The sequence below is a fragment of the Macrosteles quadrilineatus genome, unplaced genomic scaffold (assembly GCF_028750875.1).
Source record: "Macrosteles quadrilineatus isolate MER2022 unplaced genomic scaffold, UCM_ALF_1.0 Scaffold_14__1_contigs__length_3811126, whole genome shotgun sequence".
NCBI classification, from domain to species: domain Eukaryota; kingdom Metazoa; phylum Arthropoda; class Insecta; order Hemiptera; family Cicadellidae; genus Macrosteles; species Macrosteles quadrilineatus.
Window position 1 is genome coordinate 2,080,630 of NW_026542607.1, and position 24,528 is coordinate 2,105,157.

General features: G+C 33.4%; 3 protein-coding genes across 3 annotated transcripts in view; all 3 read left to right on the plus strand.

The window, feature by feature from the left end:
* The window catches only part of LOC129005020 (uncharacterized), a 37,908-nt gene extending 32,406 nt beyond the window's left edge, over positions 1-5,502 (plus strand). Inside the window, exons 25-27 of the mRNA XM_054433768.1 lie at positions 3,360-3,490; positions 3,798-3,898; positions 4,836-5,502. Coding sequence (XP_054289743.1) covers positions 3,360-3,490; positions 3,798-3,897 — 231 coding nt within the window. The 3' untranslated portion in view covers position 3,898; positions 4,836-5,502. The remainder of the gene's footprint in view (positions 1-3,359; positions 3,491-3,797; positions 3,899-4,835) is intronic.
* A 1,061-nt stretch (positions 5,503-6,563) lies between these two features.
* Positions 6,564-13,155, plus strand: LOC129005043 (uncharacterized). The gene is made up of 7 exons (XM_054433803.1): positions 6,564-6,791; positions 8,067-8,135; positions 8,748-8,834; positions 10,483-10,560; positions 12,435-12,575; positions 12,765-12,869; positions 12,985-13,155. The coding sequence occupies exons 1-7, from the start codon at positions 6,600-6,602 to the stop codon at positions 13,108-13,110; spliced, it is 798 nt and encodes a 265-aa protein (XP_054289778.1). The 5' UTR covers positions 6,564-6,599; the 3' UTR covers positions 13,111-13,155.
* Positions 13,156-13,405: 250 nt separating this feature from the next.
* On the plus strand, positions 13,406-19,024 carry LOC129004985 (uncharacterized). The gene is made up of 5 exons (XM_054433715.1): positions 13,406-13,624; positions 14,059-14,103; positions 15,922-15,984; positions 18,310-18,342; positions 18,905-19,024. Exons 1-5 carry the CDS (start codon positions 13,439-13,441, stop codon positions 18,953-18,955), a joined length of 378 nt encoding a protein of 125 aa, XP_054289690.1. The 5' UTR covers positions 13,406-13,438; the 3' UTR covers positions 18,956-19,024.
* Positions 19,025-24,528: the final 5,504 nt, after the last annotated feature.

Sequence of the window (24,528 nt, forward strand, 5' to 3'; positions counted from 1 at the left end):
AACTCTCCATAAGAGACTATGTATATTTTACCTCTACATAACGAACAAACCATAACAATGACCTTGATTTAACGAATTTTTCGTGATTTCGGCTAAAATAAGACACCTCAATATAACGAATTTATCATTCTCAGAACCTCTACATTGCGAATTTAACCTCTGCATAACGAATCGTCTACGTCTTTCCCTTGATATAACAAATCCCCCACCCCAGTATTGTTTTTGAAAAATCTGTTTCTTTATAAAATGAAATGGAAAGGTGACGTCATCGCTTGCGCTAACATTCGTCTGCTCCGTTTTACACATCTCTCTGTCTGCTGTCGCTGCGCACGCAATGTTGCAACTGAGAACTGATTTCATTCACTGAGGACTGATGACGACGTAATCTGTAGTAAGCTGTGATTGGGTGATAAGTAAATATGGTGAATTGTACAATTTTTGGATAAAGAGAAATCTAAGAAAGAATATAAAAACAAAAGCAAAGAGAAAGAATAGCAACATCGTTATTTTAATATTCCTTAATTTACGAGTGTTTTTATTATCTTAAAGTTGGCTATGAATATGCACTTTTATAATGACTTATCTAATAATTTATTGTTTTCAATACGATTTGTTTCAACTAGCAACACCAATGCTATAGTTAATGATTATTATTGACATTCCTCTGTTATGATAAATCAGTACTGTAGCCTACGGTAGCGTACTGGCCTATCGCGAGCAGTAGCTTACACAACTTTCTACTGTTTTGTTTTGTTCTTTACATGGTTTATGACTACGCAATGTAGTGTTTGACTAGTCTTTAGGAGGGTTAGAACAAGCTGTGATTTTAAACTTAAAGTTTTTAACCTGTACCAAGGCAAATGCCATTGTCATGATTGCGCAATATTCAAGATCCCTCACCTTTATTATGCCGGATAATTTAGGTTCTACCATTGACTATTGGATACAGAAGGTTCTACTGCACAATGAACACTGTACTGTAAAGTATTGTAGCCTATGCTACTTTAATTGTGTTTTAATGAGGTCAAATCCCGGCCTATATTGACCGACACTGGTTCTGAACCTCGACTTAGCGAAATTCCTGCAAACCTAACCTCTATATAACGAACCTCATTTTCACGAAATCCTTGATATAACGAATATTCAGTTCGGTCCCTTCAGATTCGTTATACTGAGGTTGGACTGTACTAATATTATTAGTAAAAAAATACAAGTTACAAGTTACAAACTACTAATTAATAATATTAGCGTTTCATAAAAAACTATTATTGTTAATAAAACTAGCTGAATTTTACAATTATTAAATATTACAAATTATTAGTTAGCTGACTCAAAACCAATGTTTATAATAAACAATCCTAAGTCAAGTAATGAAAATTAAATTTAAGGAGAAAAAGTTACAAAATTAAAATGAATAAATATCCAAATACACAAGAATAAATTAACTTGAGTGTAGGAAGCTAAAGTTGGATCTTGACAACAGTCATCATAGATTACACACAGCAGTTACGGTTATCATTATCGTAAACAGTTTTTAATGGCTATACATTTTGTTATTGTCTCAATTTTTTTAATGATGCTTTTGTTCAAAACCTCTTTTTTCTTTACGAGTTCTTAAATTACGTCTTCAAATATATTCAGTTTAAAAAAATGGAATTTATCATCAGCATAAAACTATGTGTATAATTAATTATTATGTAGTGAAATAGGCCTATAATTGGCTTTTCAATGCTTAATTTATTATTTTATTACATTTTGCAAATTACGGCGAATCTTCTAGTGAAATTTGTATGTCCTCAAAAGATGAAAAGAAAAAAAAGATAAGGAGAAAAAAAACTCTTGCTTCCTCATCGTCCAAATCAAATAATGAGATCACCTCAATTATCAACACAATCTATTAGCTTGAGAAAAAAACTAACATAACCTTCAATTACTGTACTGGAAAGCTTCAAAATTACTTCAATTAGCTTCAATTACTTCAGTAAAAAAACTTTGTAATAATAATATTAATGTTTACTAATATTTTGCCCTTAAATAATAATATTAGTAAAGGTTATGAAACAAAAGACTTGTAAAATTGTAATAATTTACTAATATTTTTTAATTTATAACTTGTAACTTGTAAATTACTGTAGTATTTTTATGTTATGAAACAGAAGTTTTACAAATTACTAGACTTATATTGGGTTGTATTTTGTTATGAAACAGAGGTGGGTTTTTTAAAATAAATTTTGAATTGAACTGATTTCCCCTGTAGGGAATAAGCTATTTTCGTAGGGGGCACAGTAAGACCTGGACCCCGGTCCGATTTATTTTTCCATTTTAATGTCCCCAGTGGTAATAAAACCTGTTTGTTAAATATATGTGTCTGTGAACACGCTAAGAAAGGTGTTATGGGGTTTTAAAATTTTCCAAAAAATAATTTTTTTAAGATTTTACCTTTAGAACATAGCAATGCCTAATTTTAATCAAAATCATCGTGGTAGGGATGAAAAAACATTATAATTATTTTCAATTTTGTATTTTGAAGTGTTGTTTTTGTAGGTTTACGGAGAAAAAAAAACAAAAAACTCTTCACTAAAATTCCCAATGTTATTCTTATGGTGAAAAGTAAACTGCTGTAGTTTACTTCTTTGTGAATATATTTCCATCATATTTTGCAAATCCATTTATTTCATACTATACTTTTGAACGTTATAAAAATACTTGTTTACTTTCCTATCACAGCTAATCAAAGTAGGCCCACTAGTTAAACCTAATGAAGTTTTGAAATAAAATATTTGAGTAAAATTTAAATAATCACGAGAAAATCCACTTAGTCTGCAGGTTTGCTGGGGCGGGGGTATTTAACAATAGTTTTGATATAAAAACCCATCAAATAACAAAAAAAAACTTATTTCCCCATGAAAAACAATTTTTTTTATAACAAGCTTGTGTGAGAGAAGTATGCGTCTGTTTGCTAATACCATTTATTTTTAGTTAAACTTCCAACATTTTTTGTTTGTTTATGTCATTCCACTTGTTGAAGTTTGACTAACTGATGCCGTTGATGTGTGGCAACGTTGCACAAGGGTGGCTATTGCCCTGGTAATAACAGGAATAACAAATTCGCAAACAAAAACATTGTTCGTACACTTCATTATAAATTAGTGCAACAGTTTTTTCCAGAATGGCAAACTGCGGGGTTGCCACTTTTGTCTTGCAGTGGCTTTGTACTAGATGGAATGCTATGTCTTTACCGAGAAAATATTATTTTATTCGATCTCCCATCATTCAAGTTATGGCTGTTGTTCCGTAATGTAAGTGTTGTTGTTCCGATTGTTTTTATTTCATGTTTTCATGTTGTTCTCCCCAAACAGAAGAATTTCCGGAGAGCCAAGCGGTCTGTTGAGGTAGAGGATCTGTTGGAGCGACAGACGAGAGTTAGAAGAGGGTTAAGGTTGGATAGTGGCAACACTGACTACATCACAGGCCCCGGGGCTCATAGTAGGTGAGTTTAAAGTCTATTGTATTTTGGCATTTTTTACATTTATTGGGAACGGTCCAAAACCTTGTCTTGTTATGACCAATCTGGATTGTTTGGATTGTTAATGTCCACCTGTTGTTTGAGAGATTTATTATTATCTTACTAAATATAATAAACGTAAACATTTGGATGTTTGTGAATTGCAAGTAGCCTACCTATGTCAGAAAGTAGGAATAGTCAGTGTAGCTTTACTGTATATATGGCAGCAAATAATTCTTTGTTATTTCTTTACTAAGCTCAATGTTGTTATTTATGATTGCGAATGTCCCAGCTCTTCCAATATCGGAGGGAGCCGGATGGGAGAAGATCCACCTTTGAGGATGAGAAGGTTACATCCACTGAGGGGAAAGGGAAGGCCTAGACGAGGATAAGGTAAGTCTTGTGATGTCATGCAGTAGTTTTGTCAAACCTCAATGTGAGCTCAGCATTCGATGTAGAACATTGTTGCTGTCTCTGTGTGTAGTGACGGTTTCGTACTTCATTTTAATGTGACTCGTATTTGGCCATTTCTGTTTCTTGCTGTGTCAGTGCCTTGAGAGCAGTGTGTTGTAGGTTTCTCAATTATATTTAGTGAAATTTAAAGGTGGTAGGGAAATTTTTAGAAACATTGTCTTAGAAGATAATGATGGGATTGCAGTTCAGGGGGCTCAGATGATGAATATTGAGGACGTTGCACCCCCTACGGAGTCGCCTACTTGGCAGGCGTTGTTACATAGCAAGGAACAGTTTGGTGGTTGGGGGTGGGGGTTTGATTATACATAATTTTTCATGTATTGTTAGTTTTTTACGACTTAGTATTGAAAAAAGAACAATTGTATATGCGAGGTCTATCGACCAAAACAGTGAATGGCGACAGTACAAGGACCAGCACTAGCCACAGGATACTACGATAATTGTAATTCCAAATAGTTACATCATAAATTCTTTCTTTAATAGATGCATAAACATCTATAATTTACTTTTTGGACACCTGGGAATAATTTGTCAGTTAATTAGTCACAAAATTGTACAGAATTTATTTTGTTTCATAAAATGTTCATGCTGTAGGAAAACATGTTTATTTAAATAGTTAGTAAATAACGGTTTTTATTGGTCATTGCAGGTTGTTTACTACATATTTTTATCTCTTCTTAAAGTGTTGTGGACTCATAATTTTTTTTCAATTCTAATTAATAAAGTGTTAAGTAAACAATACTTTTTTAGAAACAAAATGCCTTTTCTCAAGAATTAAAAAACAGAATTGGGTGTTCAAGTTTTAGAATTATTTACTACTTTTTTAAATTTTTCAATACAGCGTTTAATGTTTCAGATGATTCACTAGAAAAATTGGAGAAAAAAAATTGAGAACTCACCAGAACAAATGGACCCAATATTACACTCTACTCCTAGTATGAGAGCTATAGGCTAGAAATAGACACATTTTTTTCAAAATCAAAACTCTATAATGGATTGTAATATGTTTTAAATTAATGTGTTAACATCTGCAGCTGGGGCTAGAAAATATATATGAAAATCAATACATTTCAATGTTTATGATTGAGTTGGCGATTTTTAGTCAAGACTGGTCAACCGTAATCAAATTTTTCTTTCAAATTTTGAAAATGTTTTTACAACACATAGTTTGTGCTTCAGATTCAGATTTAACACTTATGTTAAACATTGTTTAGTGACATTGTTTAATTAACTTATAGTCTGACAGTATAGAATAAGTAGTTAGTCTTGCTACCACAACCAACTTTTAGTCAAAGCTCCTACTTAGGAAATATTAGTTTCAGGTTTAATTTAGGAGCTGTTTATCAGCTGTCTTTTGTAATGTTTATTGAATACCATGATAATTGCTGTCAATAAGTATAAGATAAGATACTTCTCAATGTCTTTCGACAATAATTTCAACTTATAACTATGTAACAAATTGTAGCTTTGTTTTTCCTATTACAAAATTGTCTTTAAAAAACAGTTTACAGTGAGAATTTGTCTTTGACGTGCAACAGTGTAAAATTGTAAATTTACAATTATATATGTTAATTTTTTACTATATCAAAAGTTTTGAATAAAGTTTTTAAGGTTATAATTGTTGAAGTTTAACTAACCAATAGTAATATTCCAAGGACACTTTTCTCTCTTTAACTATCTGTAGACAGACTGGTTGTGTGTTTGTAAAGTAACCAGCTGTTTCGAGCCGCTATGGCTGTTATTTCTTGCACTTTGCAAAAGCGCTGCCACCTTGTACATGGCATACCACCCTTCCAGTGCTAAACACGCGAATATTTTATGTGAATATCTTTCCAAAACAAATTCTTGATCAATTTTACCATATCATGTTCTTTTTCAAATAAAATATTTTCTAATACATAACTTAATTCTTTTCTTTTCTTGAATTATAACATATCAGATTTTTCAAGATGGTTTGTGGTTCGGGTCCTATAGACAGTTTGTTCCCTGACTTGAACTGATTTGCCTTTTTGTTTCCATCAAACCCAGAATGTCTGGGAAACCAGCAGACTGTGACTTAATTGATCTCAACCCCTAACCTGCAGATGGCTTTGACGCATTCCCAAACTAAGCTTGTCCTAAATTCGTAGGAGTTGGCTTGGCTAAAAAGTTGAGTTAACGTGCAAATTTACATCCATTTGAATCATAAACCAGTTACAACTTTATATAAGTTTTTTGGGGATGGAATTACTAATTCTATCAATCAAAAGCTATACCCTGCAACATTTGAAATGAGTCTAACATAATTTACATAAGATAAAAAGATTAATCAGAGTTAAATGGGTTAAGTAGTAGAATCAATCAGCGACTATTGCAAACAATAATTATAGTTATTGAACCTAATTGATTTGACACAAAAGAATTTAGCATATTAACCTGACAGCTATTTAAAACAATAATTACAAATGTCACAATGTAATTAGATTCACAAGTGATAAGATGGTTGTGAGATAAACTTGTTATTTTATGTGTAATTTATTCAAGTGGGGGAAATAACGTACCTAAATATACTGGAATGTGTATGAAAGGGGTTAGGTAGATTTTGTAAAGTGGTTAGAGGTAGTTTTTGAAATATTACAGGATGGAAACATGGTGTTTTTTAGTTTGTTACTTAAGTTCAGCTGCCCTTGCGGGTAAAGACACAGATGAAGAACTTGCACATTACATTAAGAAAGAGCCTTCAACAGATATGCCATGGACCAGCAACGAGATGAGAATCAATAAAATGATTGAAGAAGAAATAATCAAGTTCAATTACGCCCCGGAAACAACGGCAAGTAACATAAAATGTTGATCGTGTTGTTGACATTGAATAGCGCAAGTACAATTAATTTCCTGAGTAAAAACCACAAACATTGAGTCACTTGGGAGATAAGCACTTTTTCCTATCGACGCGCTTGGAGGATAGATATTGTTCCTGAGCCACTCTATTGATTATTACACAGCTGACACCAGTAAGGAAGAAATGAACCAACAATCTAAAGTAATAGGTCCATTCAATGGTTGATAAATGATTTTGATATGACAAACCAATATCATCCTTCCCTGCGCTAGGAAAATGTGCTCACCAAACTAAGACTGCCAGCTGTTCTTCTGTCTGCTTTTGCATGCACACTAGCATCTTTTGATTATGTGCATCTATTTGTTTGGTTTTTCACTCCTGAAACAATTCTATACTATACTTCTCATCCTAATGTAGAATTTGTACGAGAAGTAGTATTCTGTGTAATTATGGGTAAACCTCAAAAGAGTCTGAAGGTTTCCCTACCGTTAAATTTCTGTCCAATTTATGTAGAGTATGTTTTGTTTTTAAATTTTTGTTATAATTTAACCAGCTTTGAAACTAATTTTACTAAAAATTATTATCTATTTGTAAGCTTTTGATTGTTCTTCGACGTTTACAAAAAATTTAGCAAGTTTTGTAAAATGTACCCTAAACAAGAGAGAAACTCTTTGAGGTCAGCATTTAAACAATCAATCGTAACCAAAATTGATATGGACCAACATATCAGCTCCAGACTACAATCACAGACAATGTATGGTGTAAGGAAGGACACAGTTCATGTATGCAAACATAGAATGAGCTACGAATACTAAAAAAGAAACTATATGGATCAAAGACATGAACAAATTATATTACTGGCCCGAAAGTAAACATTATTTAGCCTACTTAAATGGAACTGTCTAAGCCATAATGTTAATGTTAATTAGTAAAGAATTTGGGGCCAGTTACGTAATTTCTTTATGTTTATGATTCACACCGCTTTCTGTTCTAATATCCGTGGAATGAGCTAACATCAACATACGACTGGATAGCAGCTGTTTTGCATTGAACCGTTTGTTCTTGTTAAATGGTTAGACAAAATGTATAATGAATATTATAATATGAATATTATGATGTATAATGTATATTATGAGGAACAGGTCTGATTATCTGATTCTCTGTAATTTCCTGACCTAACATTCTTGAAATATACTCTCTTGGGTTTAAACAATCATTCACTGATTTGTGTAACTTTTTTTGTTTTAATTTAAAAATATTTTACAGGAGAATCCCATAGATAGTGAAGGAAGACCTCGCACCCCAGAGCCTAAAGATCCATTATGGTGGAACGCTGTGAGTAAAATGAATGTGTTTTTTGCTAAATGTGATGTCCTAAGAAAATCTCGGAGTAAAGTGTTTTTGTTACAATAGAAACATATAGTAGACAATAACTATACATAATTTCCAATTTTGGGTAATTTCCTCACAGGGAAATCTCTATTACTATAAGGCTTTGCTAAGTCCACTGTTATTCTGGCTACCCAGAAGACCACAATTTTAAGTTTTTAAAATTTTTGTCCATGTATGTGGTAGGATAACTAAAAAATTATACAGCTTTGAAATTTCAATTTAACTGAAATTTTAATTTAAAATATATTAAAATGAGTCTGCAAACCAGATATGACCATTCTATGGGAAAAGGGATTATTTAGTTGAGTGGGGGTGGACTCCTAAAATGGATTGTTTGTTAGGCTCCTAACACATTTTTAATAGGTATTAAATTTTAAAAGTTGAAAAAATTATTCATTACCACAATTAAAATTGCATTGATTATTATTATGAAACAAAATTTTTCAAATCTAAAAGGTTGTTGTTAGCTACATCAAAAATTATTTAATGCTATATTTATTGTTTTATTTACCTTTTCCTTAAATGTAAGTTACACTGATCCTGTAAAATTTTTAGTACAGGCAAGAAAAAGACGGAGATAGGCCTGACTGGAGCGCTGAGATTCGAGATTTGTTGAAAAATCCACGAACTGCTCCACCTTGGGTGAGTTTTGTTTCCGTAACAATTAAAAAAAATAATGTAGTAAATAAATAATAAACAAAGGAGAATAATAATAAAGGAGGAGGAATAAACAGGTTCATTATGGCCCTTGTAAGGTCAAACAAGCACAAATGTCAGGGGTAAGTCTACTAATAGTCTACTTGGTTAAATACACCAATAATGCGTACAGTAAAGTCTTGATTATGGATTGATTGGAAAATAATTTAAAAACATTTTATAGAAAAAAACAACTGAAATAAAAATGATACTCGTTGACTCAGTCACAGGCCTCTGTTAGAATTGTGACTAAGACATGAGGTATAGGATTGGAGGAACACAGGTGTGCAGTGTGTTGTATCAATATTATTGTGTTGGTACTTTTATTGTATGATAATAAGAATCCAACCTCAAATGTATGAAAGGTCTAGTGGCAGAGCGCGGGACTTTGGTCCTGGTGGGTTCAAATCCCGCCAAACCACCAATGGATTTTATCCAAGTTATATAATGCCACAACCCCTGGGTCTAGCCTAAAGTAATGTGAAAAACAATTCTGGATTAGCGTCCTAGGAAAAAAAAGTGTAACAATCCTCAAAGTTGTATGTTAATTGAACTTACAAAGAAATTGTAATTTGGAAAAAGTTTAACCCTCCCAGTGTTACTTGACGAAAATTCGACAAGCAGCACACTTTGTGTAGTGTTACTTGTCGATTTTTCGACACGCAGACATCGTTTACGGCGAAGGCTCTATGACTGACTGAATCGGATTGAACTGGATCGAGTTAGGTATCGTTCTTTCCGTAATATTCTAAGCTTTCTGCAGAGGTCTGTCTCTAAGCGCTATTCATTTTAGTTCCGAAAATATTGTAGCAGACAGCTGACGCTGCTGACGTGCGTGTATTTGTAAACAGCTAGGTTACCCTCGGACCGATGACTGATGTGTTTTATTACGTTTATCATTGTTTTAGTGTTAAAAATCAAAAGTAGTGATATACGTGGTGCATTATAAGAAGATTTAAGTGGTTTTGAAGTGCTGGTTGATGATCCTGAAGAAGTAGGTAGTGATATTGATGTAAATTATCAGCCAGATTCCTAGCTATGGTTAGGCTATGCATTCTTGGCTAAACGCTATGTACTGAAATCAGTTTTTTGCCCATAACTTATTTATTTGCAAATCTACTTCCTTATTATTATATATTTGTAATCCTCATAAAATTTAGAACAAAGTGGCTATTTTCAAATATTTATAGGCCTATAATTTATACAATTTCATTGAGCGCGAACTTATTTTTTTTTTGAAAATTTTCGAAATTATATTTTTTTTACCTAAAAATTTTTTTTTTTTTTTAAATGTTCCTTATGTTTTATATATAATATTGAAGCCCATGATTTTCCAAACAAAATGGTATATAGAACATTAGAATTAACATTGTTTTAATGCTTCTCAGATCCGTTTTAATAAAACCTTGCAAATGCGCCAAAAATAGGTGGACATTAAGGCCTAAACTATGGACACTTGGAGGGTTAAATTAATTATCAACAGTGGCATTGTGTTTGTCACAAAAACTACAAATAAATCATCCGTTACAACTCTAATCCACTCATAAAAATTCTAAGTGAATTAAAAACATTAAGAGCCTGTGTTCTATTCCAGACTCCTAGCCAAGAGTCCCAACCTGTTCTGTCCAAGTGGGTAGACATCTCCCCCTTCACATGGAAACCAGGAGTAAAAGTGAGTAACTCAATCATAAGTTTTTGATTTTTACCTAGAAAAACCTTTGCAGGGTGTTTTTTTTTTACTCAACCCAAATTAAAATTCCTGTCATCATGTGAGACACATTTTAATGACAAAACAAGCTTATATGTTGGTAAACTTATCCCTGTTTTTTACACCATTGCCGATCAGTTGATATGCATTGTTGTATAGTTAGGTTTAATGTTATTGGGAATTTATTGTATAAGATACAACATAGTACTGTAGTCCTATTTCCCCAAGATCGAAGGGATAGAAGAATACGTTTAAAGTAAATAATTGCCAAGTAAGGTTTGAAATTAAGTTTCCTTGTGTGATTAGAGTACCTTATAAATCAACTAAAATTATTGCCTTAAAAAATATTAAGGAAACCTGATCTGTGGTAAAAAAAAAACATATACGCACAATACATATTCTATTTTGAGCTGTTGAAAACACCCTATTAAGTCTTATCCTTATATATAATACGTGAAGGCGATTTATATGAAATACTACTCCTCCGTTAATAATGGACGGATTTTTACAAACCATGTGTCAAAATTAAGTATGTTTTATGTAGACGCCCCCTTTCACTAATTCCTGTAATAAAAGTCCTCGGGCTTTGCCCCACAGGCCATCAAACTCACAATGTATTTCTTATGAAGAAAAGATTTTGTTTACTTTAAACAGACGAATAATTTGTATTAATTGCATATTAAAACAGCTGGTCATAGTAAATACATGAAACACACAAGAACGTTTGTTTTCAGAGTGAGTTTGTTTTCAGTTTCGATAACTGGAGTGGAGTTATTGATTACATTATAATTGAGTTGACTCTTTTAAAAGTTATTGCAAATTATGACTGTTATTCGTTTTGAAATAACACCTGTAATACTTTGCAATTGCTCAAATTTGAGCAACAGGTGCACTAGTTTACAATAATACCAATAACACTGAAAAACTAATAGATTACCATGCACCAATGCATAAAATATCAGCTGATAAGCAATGAAGTAAAGAAAAGAGGGATATGACCTCTTTTGTCACTAAACAGCACAGTACTTGTAATATTTGGGTTGCATTAAAAACACCCTGTAGTTCCAGTTTGGTATTCATAATATTTCTTGGTGTTACTACTTAGCCTTAACTCCTTGACCATTGATCCCTAAGAAGGTTCTTTGCCTTACCAAAAATACACCCTTCATTCTCTGCTACTTTGGATGTTATGTTTCAGCTCTTCGATCTGAGCCTTGACATGACGAGCGGTCTCTTGCTTATGGAATATGTCTGTTAAAATGTTTAGTGATGGAGGTATTATTGAACCTCCATAAATGTACTGGATATCTCAATCTTCTGCTTTTTTTTATGAGAGATGCAACTTTGTGGTGGTGATATATACCCTATGCATATAAATTATCATGAATCGAGCCATACATTTTCTGTGAGTTAATTTTAAAGAATTATAGGAGTTTTTCATACAATCTTTGGTTAGTGCCCAAGTTTCTGACCTGTACAGCAGTACTGGGTGGATACAAAATCAAATAAATTCAAATAAACCTTTATTGTGGCAAATAACAAACAAGCATTAAAACATGGTAGGCCTACAGTATTGTAAATTAAAAAAATCTCATTATCTCATTAGCTTCTGCTTGTGTGTTAAAAGAGTTCTTAATAGCTGCATGGATGAAAATGTTATCATACCATCACAAACATTGTTTTCAAACTTCTTAATGGAATTTAATGATAAATACTTTTTGTAAACACTGTACAGTACCATATTGCAGTGATACAGTTGTATATTATATAAGCAAACAAGTGAGAATCTTTAATTTCTATGTCTCCTGTTTGACTTGATCAGCTGTTTTACTGTTTAGATCAGCTGGACCAGACGTAAGACCACAACTCCTGATCCCAATGCTGAACCGACCACTGAAAGGTCCATAGTTCTGTCGTCTGCACACTGGGACACCGAGGAACAAGGTGGCGGCGGCGGCAAGGAACCGCCACTGAATTTGGTAAAGAAACTAATATTTATGACATTAAACATCTCTATTAATATTTATTTAGTAGGAAACAATTTGATAGAGTTTATTATCAATTCAATTGTAAATACATTATAAATTATTTTAATCGGTCACTGCTGCAAATTTAAAATAAAAAAATCCTAAAATAAATAATTAACAATGACATTTACGTACTTGCAGGCACCATTAAGAAAAGGATATAAAGAAGACAATCATTATTTGCTGGTGAAATCAAGAAAGAGACATAGTAAAATAACTGAAGAAAAACAATCTCCAATAAAAAAGGTAATATAAAGCAATATCAATGTTGGCTCTTGACGTTTACTGTTTTGTTTTGTTTCTTTTTTTTTAATTTTGAATATGAGATTTACATGATTCACCAATAAAATATTTCTTTCAGATATTAAAAGGATCAAGTACAGGTGATGAAAATAAACAATTAAAACAAAAGGAAGTTAAACTGAGACATAAAAGGAAGAGAAGATCAAGGAAAATGACAATGAACCATAACTTTGTTCATTTGTAAACTAATTTTGAATAGCTTGGTACTTTTGTGTAGATATACTACAGTTAATTTTACAATGTGTAAATAAAGTAATATTTTTAAAGTAATTCTTTTATTCCTTTCATATTTCTATACACGCCTTCTAGTTTTGAAAAAAAAAACAAAAAAAAAAAACAGAAGCTTGAAAGCTGTTTGTTTGTAGATCAAGTGAACACCAACCAACCAATGCTTCACTCAAGAAATCTTATCTTGTAACCAAATCTCATATCAGATAAGTTAAATATTTTATAAGGTTTACTGTGATCTCAATGGAGGGAAGCACAATATGAGGGTGAACATATGATTTAGAATGAGCAGGTGGGTTACATGTTTAATGTGTTGTGTGAATGCGGTTCTATCAGGAAAAGATACTGACGAAGAATTTGAAGACTTCATGAGAAAAGCTCGTACCACTCTTAGACCAATGAGCTACAGAGAACGAGAGCTGAATAAAATGGTGGAAGATAATATCGTGCGGTTCAACGAGGCAGTCACGGTAATTGTAAATTATGTTTGGGTAATTGTTAAAAAATAGATTACTCTAGCTCTTGAAAGAAAACATTTTATTAGTAGCTTTAGTGCTAACAATGAGTTTATTACCTGAGTTTATTTAATGTTGGTATTCTATTTGGTTGTAGTATGCGTAAAGTTAATAAGATCATACCAAAGTTGTAGAAGACCCCAAGACACTCAAGCGTTATCAGACAAAAAATTGCCTTCTTCTAATCCATAAAGATGTTTCTTTATAATTAAATTTGTTTTTTACAATGATTTGATTTATAATACTTTAACTTTAATAATATTGCTGTTATTTAACTGAACAAGAAAGAAGTAACTATATTTTTTATTTATATTCATAAATGAGACAAAAATAACTAACAGAAAACAGAGAGGCGAACATATTAACTACATGCATGTTATTTTATTTAGGAAAGCGATTCAACAGACAAAGAAGGCCCAAGTTGGTGGGAAGCAGTAAGTATCAAAGATTTAAAAATAAATAAAAACTAGTTACCATAAGTAAAAAATAACTATCATCTTACTAATATTATAAATGTGAACGTTTGTGTGTTTGTTTGTTTAAAGTTCAATCACGCAATAACTGTTGGACGGATTGGGCTGAAATTTGGCATGATGATAGCTTACATTACGGATTAACATATAGGCCTATTCTTAGCTCAAAATTCTTTTCGGGCTCCGCCCCAGTGGCTCTGCCGTTTCCCATGTTAACCTTATGAGTATTCATATTTAAAAGGAATTAAAGAATTTTTCACCACACTATGATGTTTTTGGCTGTATTACATGCGTTGATTGGTGGCTGAAAGTTACGTTTTGCTGGCCATGCCAGCTGTCATCGTAATTTGGGGACCGAGCAGGTTTTTACAGGCCGGGGCCGCAAAATCAGCTGTCCGCTTACTTACTTAAAACATGCATGAATGCATTTTAAATACACAATCAAAATTCATAGCATTGCAATAGAATTGTGTTATTGTCACCGTTGCCAAGCAACTATTATTTTTATTTTTGCTGATTCCTCAAATTATTTCTTCGCATAACCTTAAAGTTCTAGTTGTGTTGACTATCAGTGTGCATTATTATAGTGGTGAATAGTGGTAATAGGGTATAGTGTGGTGAAAAATAGCGTTCGTACCACGGACCGAAATGGTTTTGCCGCTCTCAATCGATTTAAGTTCTCGACTTCGTCTCGAACTTAAAAACTATCTCGAGCCGGCAAAACCTCATTTTCGGCCCTAGGTACGAAATATACTGTAGTCAGCTGTTTCAACTTTACAAGTTGGTTTTATAATATGCAATATCATCAAAAAGTTAAAGGTTTCCCAACAGAGTGCAGAACTACTATTATTTTGTTTTTGCATATTACAACAGCTAATTTGAACTAAGAAGCAACAAAAAACTATGATCCACAATGATAACTGATAACTGTCAAAGTAGGATTGTTTACAGTTATGTTTGTTTTTAATTTAATGAATAATTTGTGATATTGTGGGAATGTTCAATAATTTATTTTTTTCATTGTTCATATCATACTGTAAATTTAAAGAACCAAATTTTTTTAAACTGTATCCGCCCCCATTGCAAACGCAAAGCATGAGTATAACTGCAATAAGCATTTTATACTACTTATATGCCAACCCTGTACGAAGGACGGGTACTCTGCTAGTAAACAAATAATTTTGAAACTGTTATAAAGAAGTATTTATTTGACCAAGCACCATTCGGCAACGTACTTTTATAATTCTGAGTAAATTAATGTTTTAAATGCTTGACAAAGTTCAAAGTTGTAACAGAAACTATCACTGTTCCTTGATTCTCTAAACAAAATAAAACATTTATAATTCCCCTGACATGTGATTGGTGTTAAGTTGTATACTGGTATAAATTAAATTTAAAATATATACTGTAGAAAGGGGAAAAAATACTAAAAAAATTCAATGTTACCGTAATGTTTTGGCCAGGTTAGATACTAACTTAGTTCATTGGACAAATTGTGTAACTGTAAAGTAAATACGACTTTTAACAATATATCATTTTTATTCTGTCATTCATATCGTGTATGTTTATTGTTTTAGTAAATTCTTGAACCATTGAAGTATAAACCTAAGCAACTGCAAAATTTGTAGGCTATATCCATAGATAAAAGGAGTATATCCCATTAAAGCCCCGTTTTATATCTAACTCAATTTCCTTCTTGCCATTGAGGCTGTTTCAAATTACTGTACTTCAAACTTGAATGACTAGCTTAGCTAATTTTATATGAGATATTGATTGCAGTACAGACTTGCCATGTATGGTGAACAGCTAAATGGAAGAGACAACGAAGTCCACCCTCATTACGTAAGTTTAAAACTATTACAGTGTAAGATAACTTTTATTGTAATTTTGCATGCTATTGTATGAGAAAATGCAACACAATATCAAGCTGCATGCATAAACAATTAAATCTATTTTTAAAATAAAATTGAAATAAAATACAAGACTCCTGATAGTATTTATGTTTCAAGTGTTTCATTGTATATGTGAAAGCTAAACATAATTCACATCGATTCGGTAAACTGAGAGTTCAATTTATTCTTTGATTGATAAAAACATGCGAGAAACAATTCTGTTGGTAAGTAAATTGCTTAGTTGGTAGTTTGACTACTACTAGGTATTCATGGCAGCAAACTCTAAAAAGCACACACTATCTGAAACAAATATGGTATAAGTTTAAAGCCTAACTAATACTAATAGGGACCACGAAAGTTAGCAGTTGAGGGAGGAGCCTATTTACCACGTGAATTAGAAGGAGCCAATGAGGACAGTGCGGTGTTGCCAAATCTAATAATACCAGCTGATTTGAAAATATTGTTTAGTATTTTAACGAGAGCTCGCCCCGTGGTCAAAAACTTCACCCAAAGTACCTATGTATAGTACATTGTACAACTTCTCTATTTTAACCCCACGCTGTAAATAAAACATGCGATTAGAATGTCTTCCATAACCTTCTTTTGATACAACGCGCGTGTAAATCGGTCCAGTAGTATGGTCAGGCTAGCTGTCGTAAGCTTCAAAATGTTGTCCCATGTTAAATCTCCATAAGAAAAGTCTCCATAAGTATTTTTATATAATATGTTCCTAGAGATCGCCCCGTGGTTGAAAACCCAACAAAAAATATGTAATGTACAGACTTCTCTATTTTCCCCACACACTGTAATTAAAACATGTGATTGGAATATCTTCCATTTGTTTTGATTTTCTGTTTATATTTTGTTGTTATTTCGTTATCACCATGGCAACCCATAAGACCCATGTAATGTTTTTTAAGATTTCAAATTAATTTTTCGTGCTTATTTGTGAGCCTAATTCAATTTATAAAGGGATTCTACACATCTACAGGTAAATATCTTTCATTTGGTACCAACCACGTGTAATTCGGTCCAGTGGTATAGTCAAGAAAGCTGTCATGAGTTTTGCAAAAGTTTTTTAGTATATAAGACGAGAGCTCGCCCCTTTGTCGAAAACTCGACCAAAAGTATGTAGCTTATTGTGTATACTTCTCTATTTTCACCCCACGCTGTAAATAAAACATGTGATTTGAATGTCTTCCATATGTTTTTATATTTGTTTATATTTTGTTGTTATTTCGTCATCAACATGGCAAACTATAAGGCCAATGTTATTTTTTTTATTTAAAATTCATTTTTGTTCCTATTTTTGAGCCTATTTTAATTAATAAAGGAATTCTGCACATCTGCAAAAAATATCTTTCATTTGGTACCAACCGCGTGTAATTCGGTCCAGTAGTATGGTCAGGCTAGCTGTCATAAGTTGTGCAAAAGTTTTTAGCGAATTTCCCATATAGGGAATAAGCTATTACCGTAGTACTCATGGTGAGACCTGGACCCGGAACCGATTTAATTATTCATTTTGAGGTCTCCAGAGTCCAAAAACACCATCCGTTTAAATTCATATATATATATGCGTCCGTTAGCGTGATATGATAACTCGAGCAAAAATGATCTGATTTTGATGAAATTTGGTTCAAACGTGTAAACCTACGTTTATTCGAACGAGTTCCAAATTTTCAATATGGAACGGGTTTTCCCATTTTTGACCCTAAAAACAAAAACATTTGCAATTTCTTTCTAAACCGTTTTGTAGAGCTTAAAAAAAATGATTTAGTATATTGAAGCGCTGTTGTATTCCTAACGGTCACGGAGAAAATTCAAAAATAGTGTAATTTAAAATTCCCATGTTATTCTTAAGGAGAAAATGAAAATTGTTGTAGTTTACTTGTTTATGGATATATATTGATAAAATTTGGCAAATTTATTTATTTCATCCTATACTATTGATGTATGGTCAAAAAACACTTTAACCTTCCCCGTAGCAGCAAACCTAAGCACTCGTTAAATCTAATGTTTATTTAAATAGGGAATCAATATGTCTTCTTTATGGAAATATTTGAGTAAAAATGTAATCAGACAAGTTGAAATTCGCTTAGTCTGCAGGTTTGCTGCGGGGTGGGTATTTAGTATATAAGATTATTAGTGTCGTCAACGGGCGATATGGCAACGCTGCACTAGTCTTGTCTTGTGATTGGCTGCCGCCAACTGCAAACTTTCGTGGTCCCGACTAAATTACATTTTTCTGTTGTAAAACATTTCAATTTATTTTCAGACCTCCACCCCTACTTGGAAACCTGGAACCCCGGTAAGATACATAAATAATTAATTATGATTTTGATGAGAATATATTTTAATTCTCCATTGCCATTGTTCTAGTAACTTACTAGTGTTGCCTGCAATTTTTTATAATTTGTTGGAAGTAAAAAAATAATTGATGCTGATTATATGATTGTACATTCAAAAATAAAATTATCATCAATAAAAACACTTTAGCAATCAACTTATGATAATCATAGTCTTATAATTCACTTGATAATATGCACATGAAATATATACATGACTCTAAATGTGTTAATATGTTAGATCTAAAGTAATGATTAGAATGGCAATTTGCAGAAATTGGCATTATTTGTAACAAGGTAAAATAATGTTCCAATTGTAGAATATTTTGTTTGCATCCATCCCCGATTTATTGGAAAATCCAGTAAAACACAAAATTGTTTGAAACTGTTTGTTGTACTGTAAATATAACATAAATGTTGTTATTTATGTGGTAAGAATTATAGTACAGTACTGGTACTGTGTATATACTGTATTTTAAATTTTTAATATTTTAACTAATCAATTATCTTATGACATTTTTTCAGGTGATAAATATACGATTAAAAACTGAACCAACAATACAGTGGCTGACTTGAAAGATTTTTGGATTCCACATATAAACTTACTATAATTGTTTTAATGTTTTATTTTTTATTAAACTGCAGATAAAAGAAACTTTTAAGTCTTCATTTAGGCTACCCTAATTTTACTATCTTTACAATCAGCAGATTTAAGTCTACTGACTTAGGTCAAGAGGTCACTACAAAGCTACACAGATGATCTCACTTGATCGCTTGATCCTTTCTACCTTGCTTTCAGATTCAGCTCTAAATACCCATCCAAGTGTGTGTTGCTGTTTTAAAGAGTTTATTATTTGATATATCAATTTAATCCTTAGAAAAGTAAGATTCTTGATGGTAGCAGCAGTCCTTAATCACTGGACTTAAATAAACTAGTTTTCTGTGCGTGGTTCACAGGGGCAAGAATACTTAAGAGAATAGTGGGTTTCTAAAACTACTATAATAGTAGTTTTTAGCAACGAGTGGTAGATAGATAGTGTACTGTCAACACTAGTAGAAACTTCTACGAGTGTTAGTTGTTAACACTTTCGTTCATAACCTTTCATTGCCGGTGACGGTGATGCACCACTTAACAATTAAATTGGACTGAACACCTAATTAGTTAAAGTTCAAATCAATACAATTTTACTTCTTCTCTCTCAATCCTTGAACCTCATCGGTCCGTTACCAGTGTTATTATGAGTAAAGTAAAACTATGCTGTTATGAAAGTAAACAATGCTATTATGTGAAACTTTAATTCTAAGAACTGAACTGAAACGGATGGTACCCCTATCACACCAATTATACAGGTAAATCTCAATCATACTTATTGCGTATATTGATCAAAATCACTTGTGTATTTTTATTAAACTTTGAGGTAGTCTACTTTCAGTAACCCAAGTCGGCGTTTGTTCTCAAACTCTGGGTCGTTTTCTCAGTTTGACAACAACATCTCACTCCACACATGGTAGCACATCCACTCTCCTGATAACATCGGTGTCGCCGTCGCCAAATGCTCCCATTTGTTTGTGGCAGAATGGCGGTCATTAATACAGCTGATATCATCAAGTCAACCTCTGTAGAACGGCGCTAGCAGACTGACCATACTTTGTTGCCTTGGCCGACCGATCCGTCAGTTGGATTGGGATTGAGTCTTGAGTTGTGCTTTGACTTTGGATATGTGTGTTTCATGTCCGGGTTCAATTGAGTTTGTTGAATTTATCTAAACTTTAGAGTGGTCGAAGAACCACAAAAGTACATGAAAATTGATAACCCATGGATAAGGCACACATCACACCTCTAAAACAAGCACAAGTTATCGAGGTTTTTTGTGGGAGGAAGTGGGGACCTTTTCACGAAAAGTGGGATTTTCCCAAGTCCTACCCTCTAGAACCCACATCCTATTCTCCTGATCTCTATACTTCTGAATAATAGTATGCACACCTCAGCTGTATATACTTAAATATACAAACAATAGGCCTAAATACAACCGTAACATAGAGCGGTACATTAGAAGGCTACAATTAGTCGAAATGCATACATAGTTATGTCGATTTCCATTTTGTATGATTTTCACGTCGCTATAGCATTTTTATATCGTTCATGTAAAGGACCCTAACTCTATTCATGGAATTATCTAACCTAATAAGCAAAATAATTAATACAATGTGTGTGCAATTATGCATAATCCTTTAAATAGCATCTTTGGAGTAAAAGTTTCTCACAGAGCACGAATCAATTTAGCACCATTGACTGATAGTCAATCATACTACACAATAACTGCTGTAGTTTTAAAATAACTGTTGAACTATTCCCACATTGCCATTGGTTCGTTTTATTTATGCGATAACCAATATTCCATTTATTTTTATTCAGTTTTGGTATAACACTGAGCTCTGGTGTAGGGAAAACTGTCTTGTGGCCCGAGTAATTTACCAAGTGACCGGTGATTTCCCTTGGCTACTTGGGCGCTCGCAATCAATTTAGTTTATCGGCGTTCCCTTCAATATCTAATTAATATCTACGAGACCCGTTTTTACGAAGGAGGAAAACATGTCAAATCACTCATCCAATCGCGTACCGATCCAGTTTCACACTGTTGCCAATAGGGGTGCTCTAACTACGAGCTCTAGGCTCTATCAATGGCTCTATAAACAACTCTCGGAGTTGTAACTCTTCCATAACCTCTACAGGCACAAGTCATAAAGCTGTTGCCGGGGGACAGCACAATTGCCGATACCTGTCGCTAGATAGCTGCACTAGCACTATCGCATTGTTGTCGCGATAAACATATGTCTGGCAGGAGTACCAACCGCGGTGTCCGACCTGGTTAAATTTCCCACACTATCTCATCTGATGTATATCTGATTTATATTGCTTTCACGGTAATTGGCGATCGTATTTCTACTGAAGGGTTTATTTGACTGCAGCCGTTTATGTGAATGGTGTATTTAGAGCTATGCACCTTAAGGTGGTGTAGGCCTACATTGGTTGCTACAAGGTGTGACTACTATTAGTCATTTTGAGGTTAAATGGCTCACATTTCAGATAAAGTTTAAGAGATCCCACTAGCATAGATTAAACTTACAACGTCATATTATTCTTCCCGGTTTATATTATAAAGGAAGGTTGTTTTTGCTATTTGTTTCGTATTATTAAGCCAATCGTGAAACTGTTTTATCTTATTAAATCACATATTTGTAAAATATCGCTTGTCATCTGGCACTGTGAAGAAAGAGTAAAGCGATACTTGTAAAAATAACCAAAGATAAGAAAAGAACTGTACCTACTTTAGGCACAGTGCATGAAGCATACACATCAAAAACAGGCTTCTGTGTATAATAGTAATACAAGGTGAAGTATACGTGTGCATTCCAAAGTCATTGGTTTAAGATACTAAAACGCATGCGCGATTCCCATCACCAAACCTACGAGGGCTTTGAAATATAAACGTTCCTCAACATTGAAAATAAAATATTCTACCATCCAATACGAACACTTCCGGTTTCTCATCACGTTATCGGTCACAGTTATCTCAACAAAACAAACACACAATGATTGAGACTGAAGGCTGGAACAGGTGACTGGCGGAGATATAATGATCTCAATATTGAGATAGGGGAACAATAGGCGTGATCAGGAAGTGATCAATAAACCATTGAAAGATTAAAGGTCAGAAAGTGGACTGAGGCAATAAGATCTATTGTCCAACTAACATTCCGGTGGCATTCTACGAGGAGAGCGGGCTGAGCGGCGGATCTTGATCATTTTGATGAGAAGATTGCGACCATCACAGCTGTCACAGAGGTTGCTTTCTTTGCCAAAGCTAGTCGCCAAGTTTCACCTAATGGTGAAATGTAATTAAACTTGGTTGGATGACTGGTGTTCTGAGTACACAAGGAGCCTTTTGCTGTTTTTGGAATGGTTGTAACTGTTGTCATATTCATACTGTCTTCATTATCAATCAATTATCAATTATTATCAATTATTTAAGATGGGGACGCCACATTGATGCATTGCGTAAATAAGTTTTCCTACAATCACCTGACAAAGTGGCCTTCCTTGCACTGATTATAGCACAGAAAACTGGTAATTGCTACATCTATTTACTATTGCCGCACACCAGTATTCCAACCAAACAACAAAAAAACAGCGTGCTTTTATTAGGCATGTAATACGTGTTCGTTTGAAAATAAGCTGGCAACAGTTAAATATATTACTACTACGACTACGATCAGTTGGTGCAGCGTTTCTCATGTTTTCGTTCAATGTTTGGATTTAACCTAACCTAAAAACTTATTGTACAGTGTTCGAATGACTCATTATTTATATGCTTTATAGTAACTGTAGGAAAAATACAATGTGTAACTCGAGTACAAACTGCCTTTGCTGCACTCGAGAAACTTTCCACACTCGCATATGGCTCGTGCGTAAACATTCGTGTGTGCAGCAAAGTGCCACTTCGCCCACTAGTTACGACATACAGTACTCTTAACTCACATTAGTTGTTCAGCTTGGACCCAGACTTTTTCAAAATTCAAAATCGGGATCTTCTATTGCCATATCTACTCTTCTCTATGGATGATTTCTTCAACATCCCACAGAACATTGTAAGTAGTAATTTTAAATAAGTAGAGCGTAACAGAATCTTTATTATTTGAGTCAGTTGTAACTAATTTTCAGTTTATGCATGGATTTGCTTTGATTTGTTTTGATTTTTTTCTCCCTCTTCTGTGTTTTTTATTATTTTTTTGCCTGAGTGTTTTGGATCCTTTTAGACTTCCTGCCTTTTTGGCACTTCTTGTATATATTATAATAAGAATTTGACGTGTCCTATTGCATTGTTTTGCTTAACGGAATAAATATTTTTTCATATTGATTTTGATTTGGTATAACACCGTGGTGTGTTTCACCGTGGTATACATACTTAAAGTGGAGACAATTTTTCAATACAAAGAATGTTCTCCTTGCTAGACAGTTGTATGGTTTTCTAAATAGGTGGACCTGAAGTTTAGGCACAGACAAGAGAAACGATACTTACCTGCATTGTGCATCTTGTCCGAGGTAGGTAGGCATTGCATGATTTGCTTTTATGATACACGGTCGAATGGATTATAGTAGAAGAATTTCTCCAATGCACTTAACATTTTCACTTGCAATGGATTTTTACTTTCTCCATATATGTATAGTACTAGGCCTATGTGGAGAAAGTAGTTTTTTGTCAAAATTTGAGTTTTGAGTGGAAACGTCAAATTGATGTCTGTGTGTGTGTGTCGTGTGTGTCGTGTGTGTCTATATGCGTGGATGTGGACATAGCTACACATTACACCATATAGTCCGACTTAGTATCCATTGTTAAGTCCAGGCATTTTTTTAAATTTAGACTTTTGACTGTGATTTTCCTATAAAAACTCATATGATGACAAGAAAGACATAAAAAATGTTTAAATAAATAATTTTGATTAAAATGTAGTATGTTATGATCCTTTCAACTCTAAACGAAACGTTACCACCCCCAAATGCTGTAAACATTATGTTCCAAAAGCTATTTCAATTATCATTATTTTACCAATAAATATCATAGTTAGGCCAACTCTGACCGCTTTACCCATTACAAGGGTTGTTGACGTTGACAAGCTAATGTGAGAGCATGTGCCAGCTAGTTTGCTGATACTTTTTTATCGGTGGTTCTAAAGTTTGGACTCAACCCACGAGCCGCATAGCTAAAGAGACGTCGGTTCGGTAGATTGTGGGGTGTTAATCTTGTACTCTGATAAAAGTCCCATGCTCTAACTTAAACTGAGCCAACAAATTGATCTACTACAGACAATAAAATCGAACCTAAAAGTAGATAGCTTCCATGGCCCAGAAAAATGTCTATCTTCACGCACAAAAAGTTGCAAGTTATTTCTCCAATTAAAGATAAATAGACGAGTTATTCGCCGGAAGCATGCACTCGCGATGAGGAAGTCTGCAATTTCACATTTCTTATTACGCGTCTTTAATTGTGAATGCGTAGAGCCATCGAGATAATTACCATATATGTAACGAACTTGATGTTGTACGCAAATTGCGTGAATTAATTCTTCTTCATGAGAGCTCATAGGCA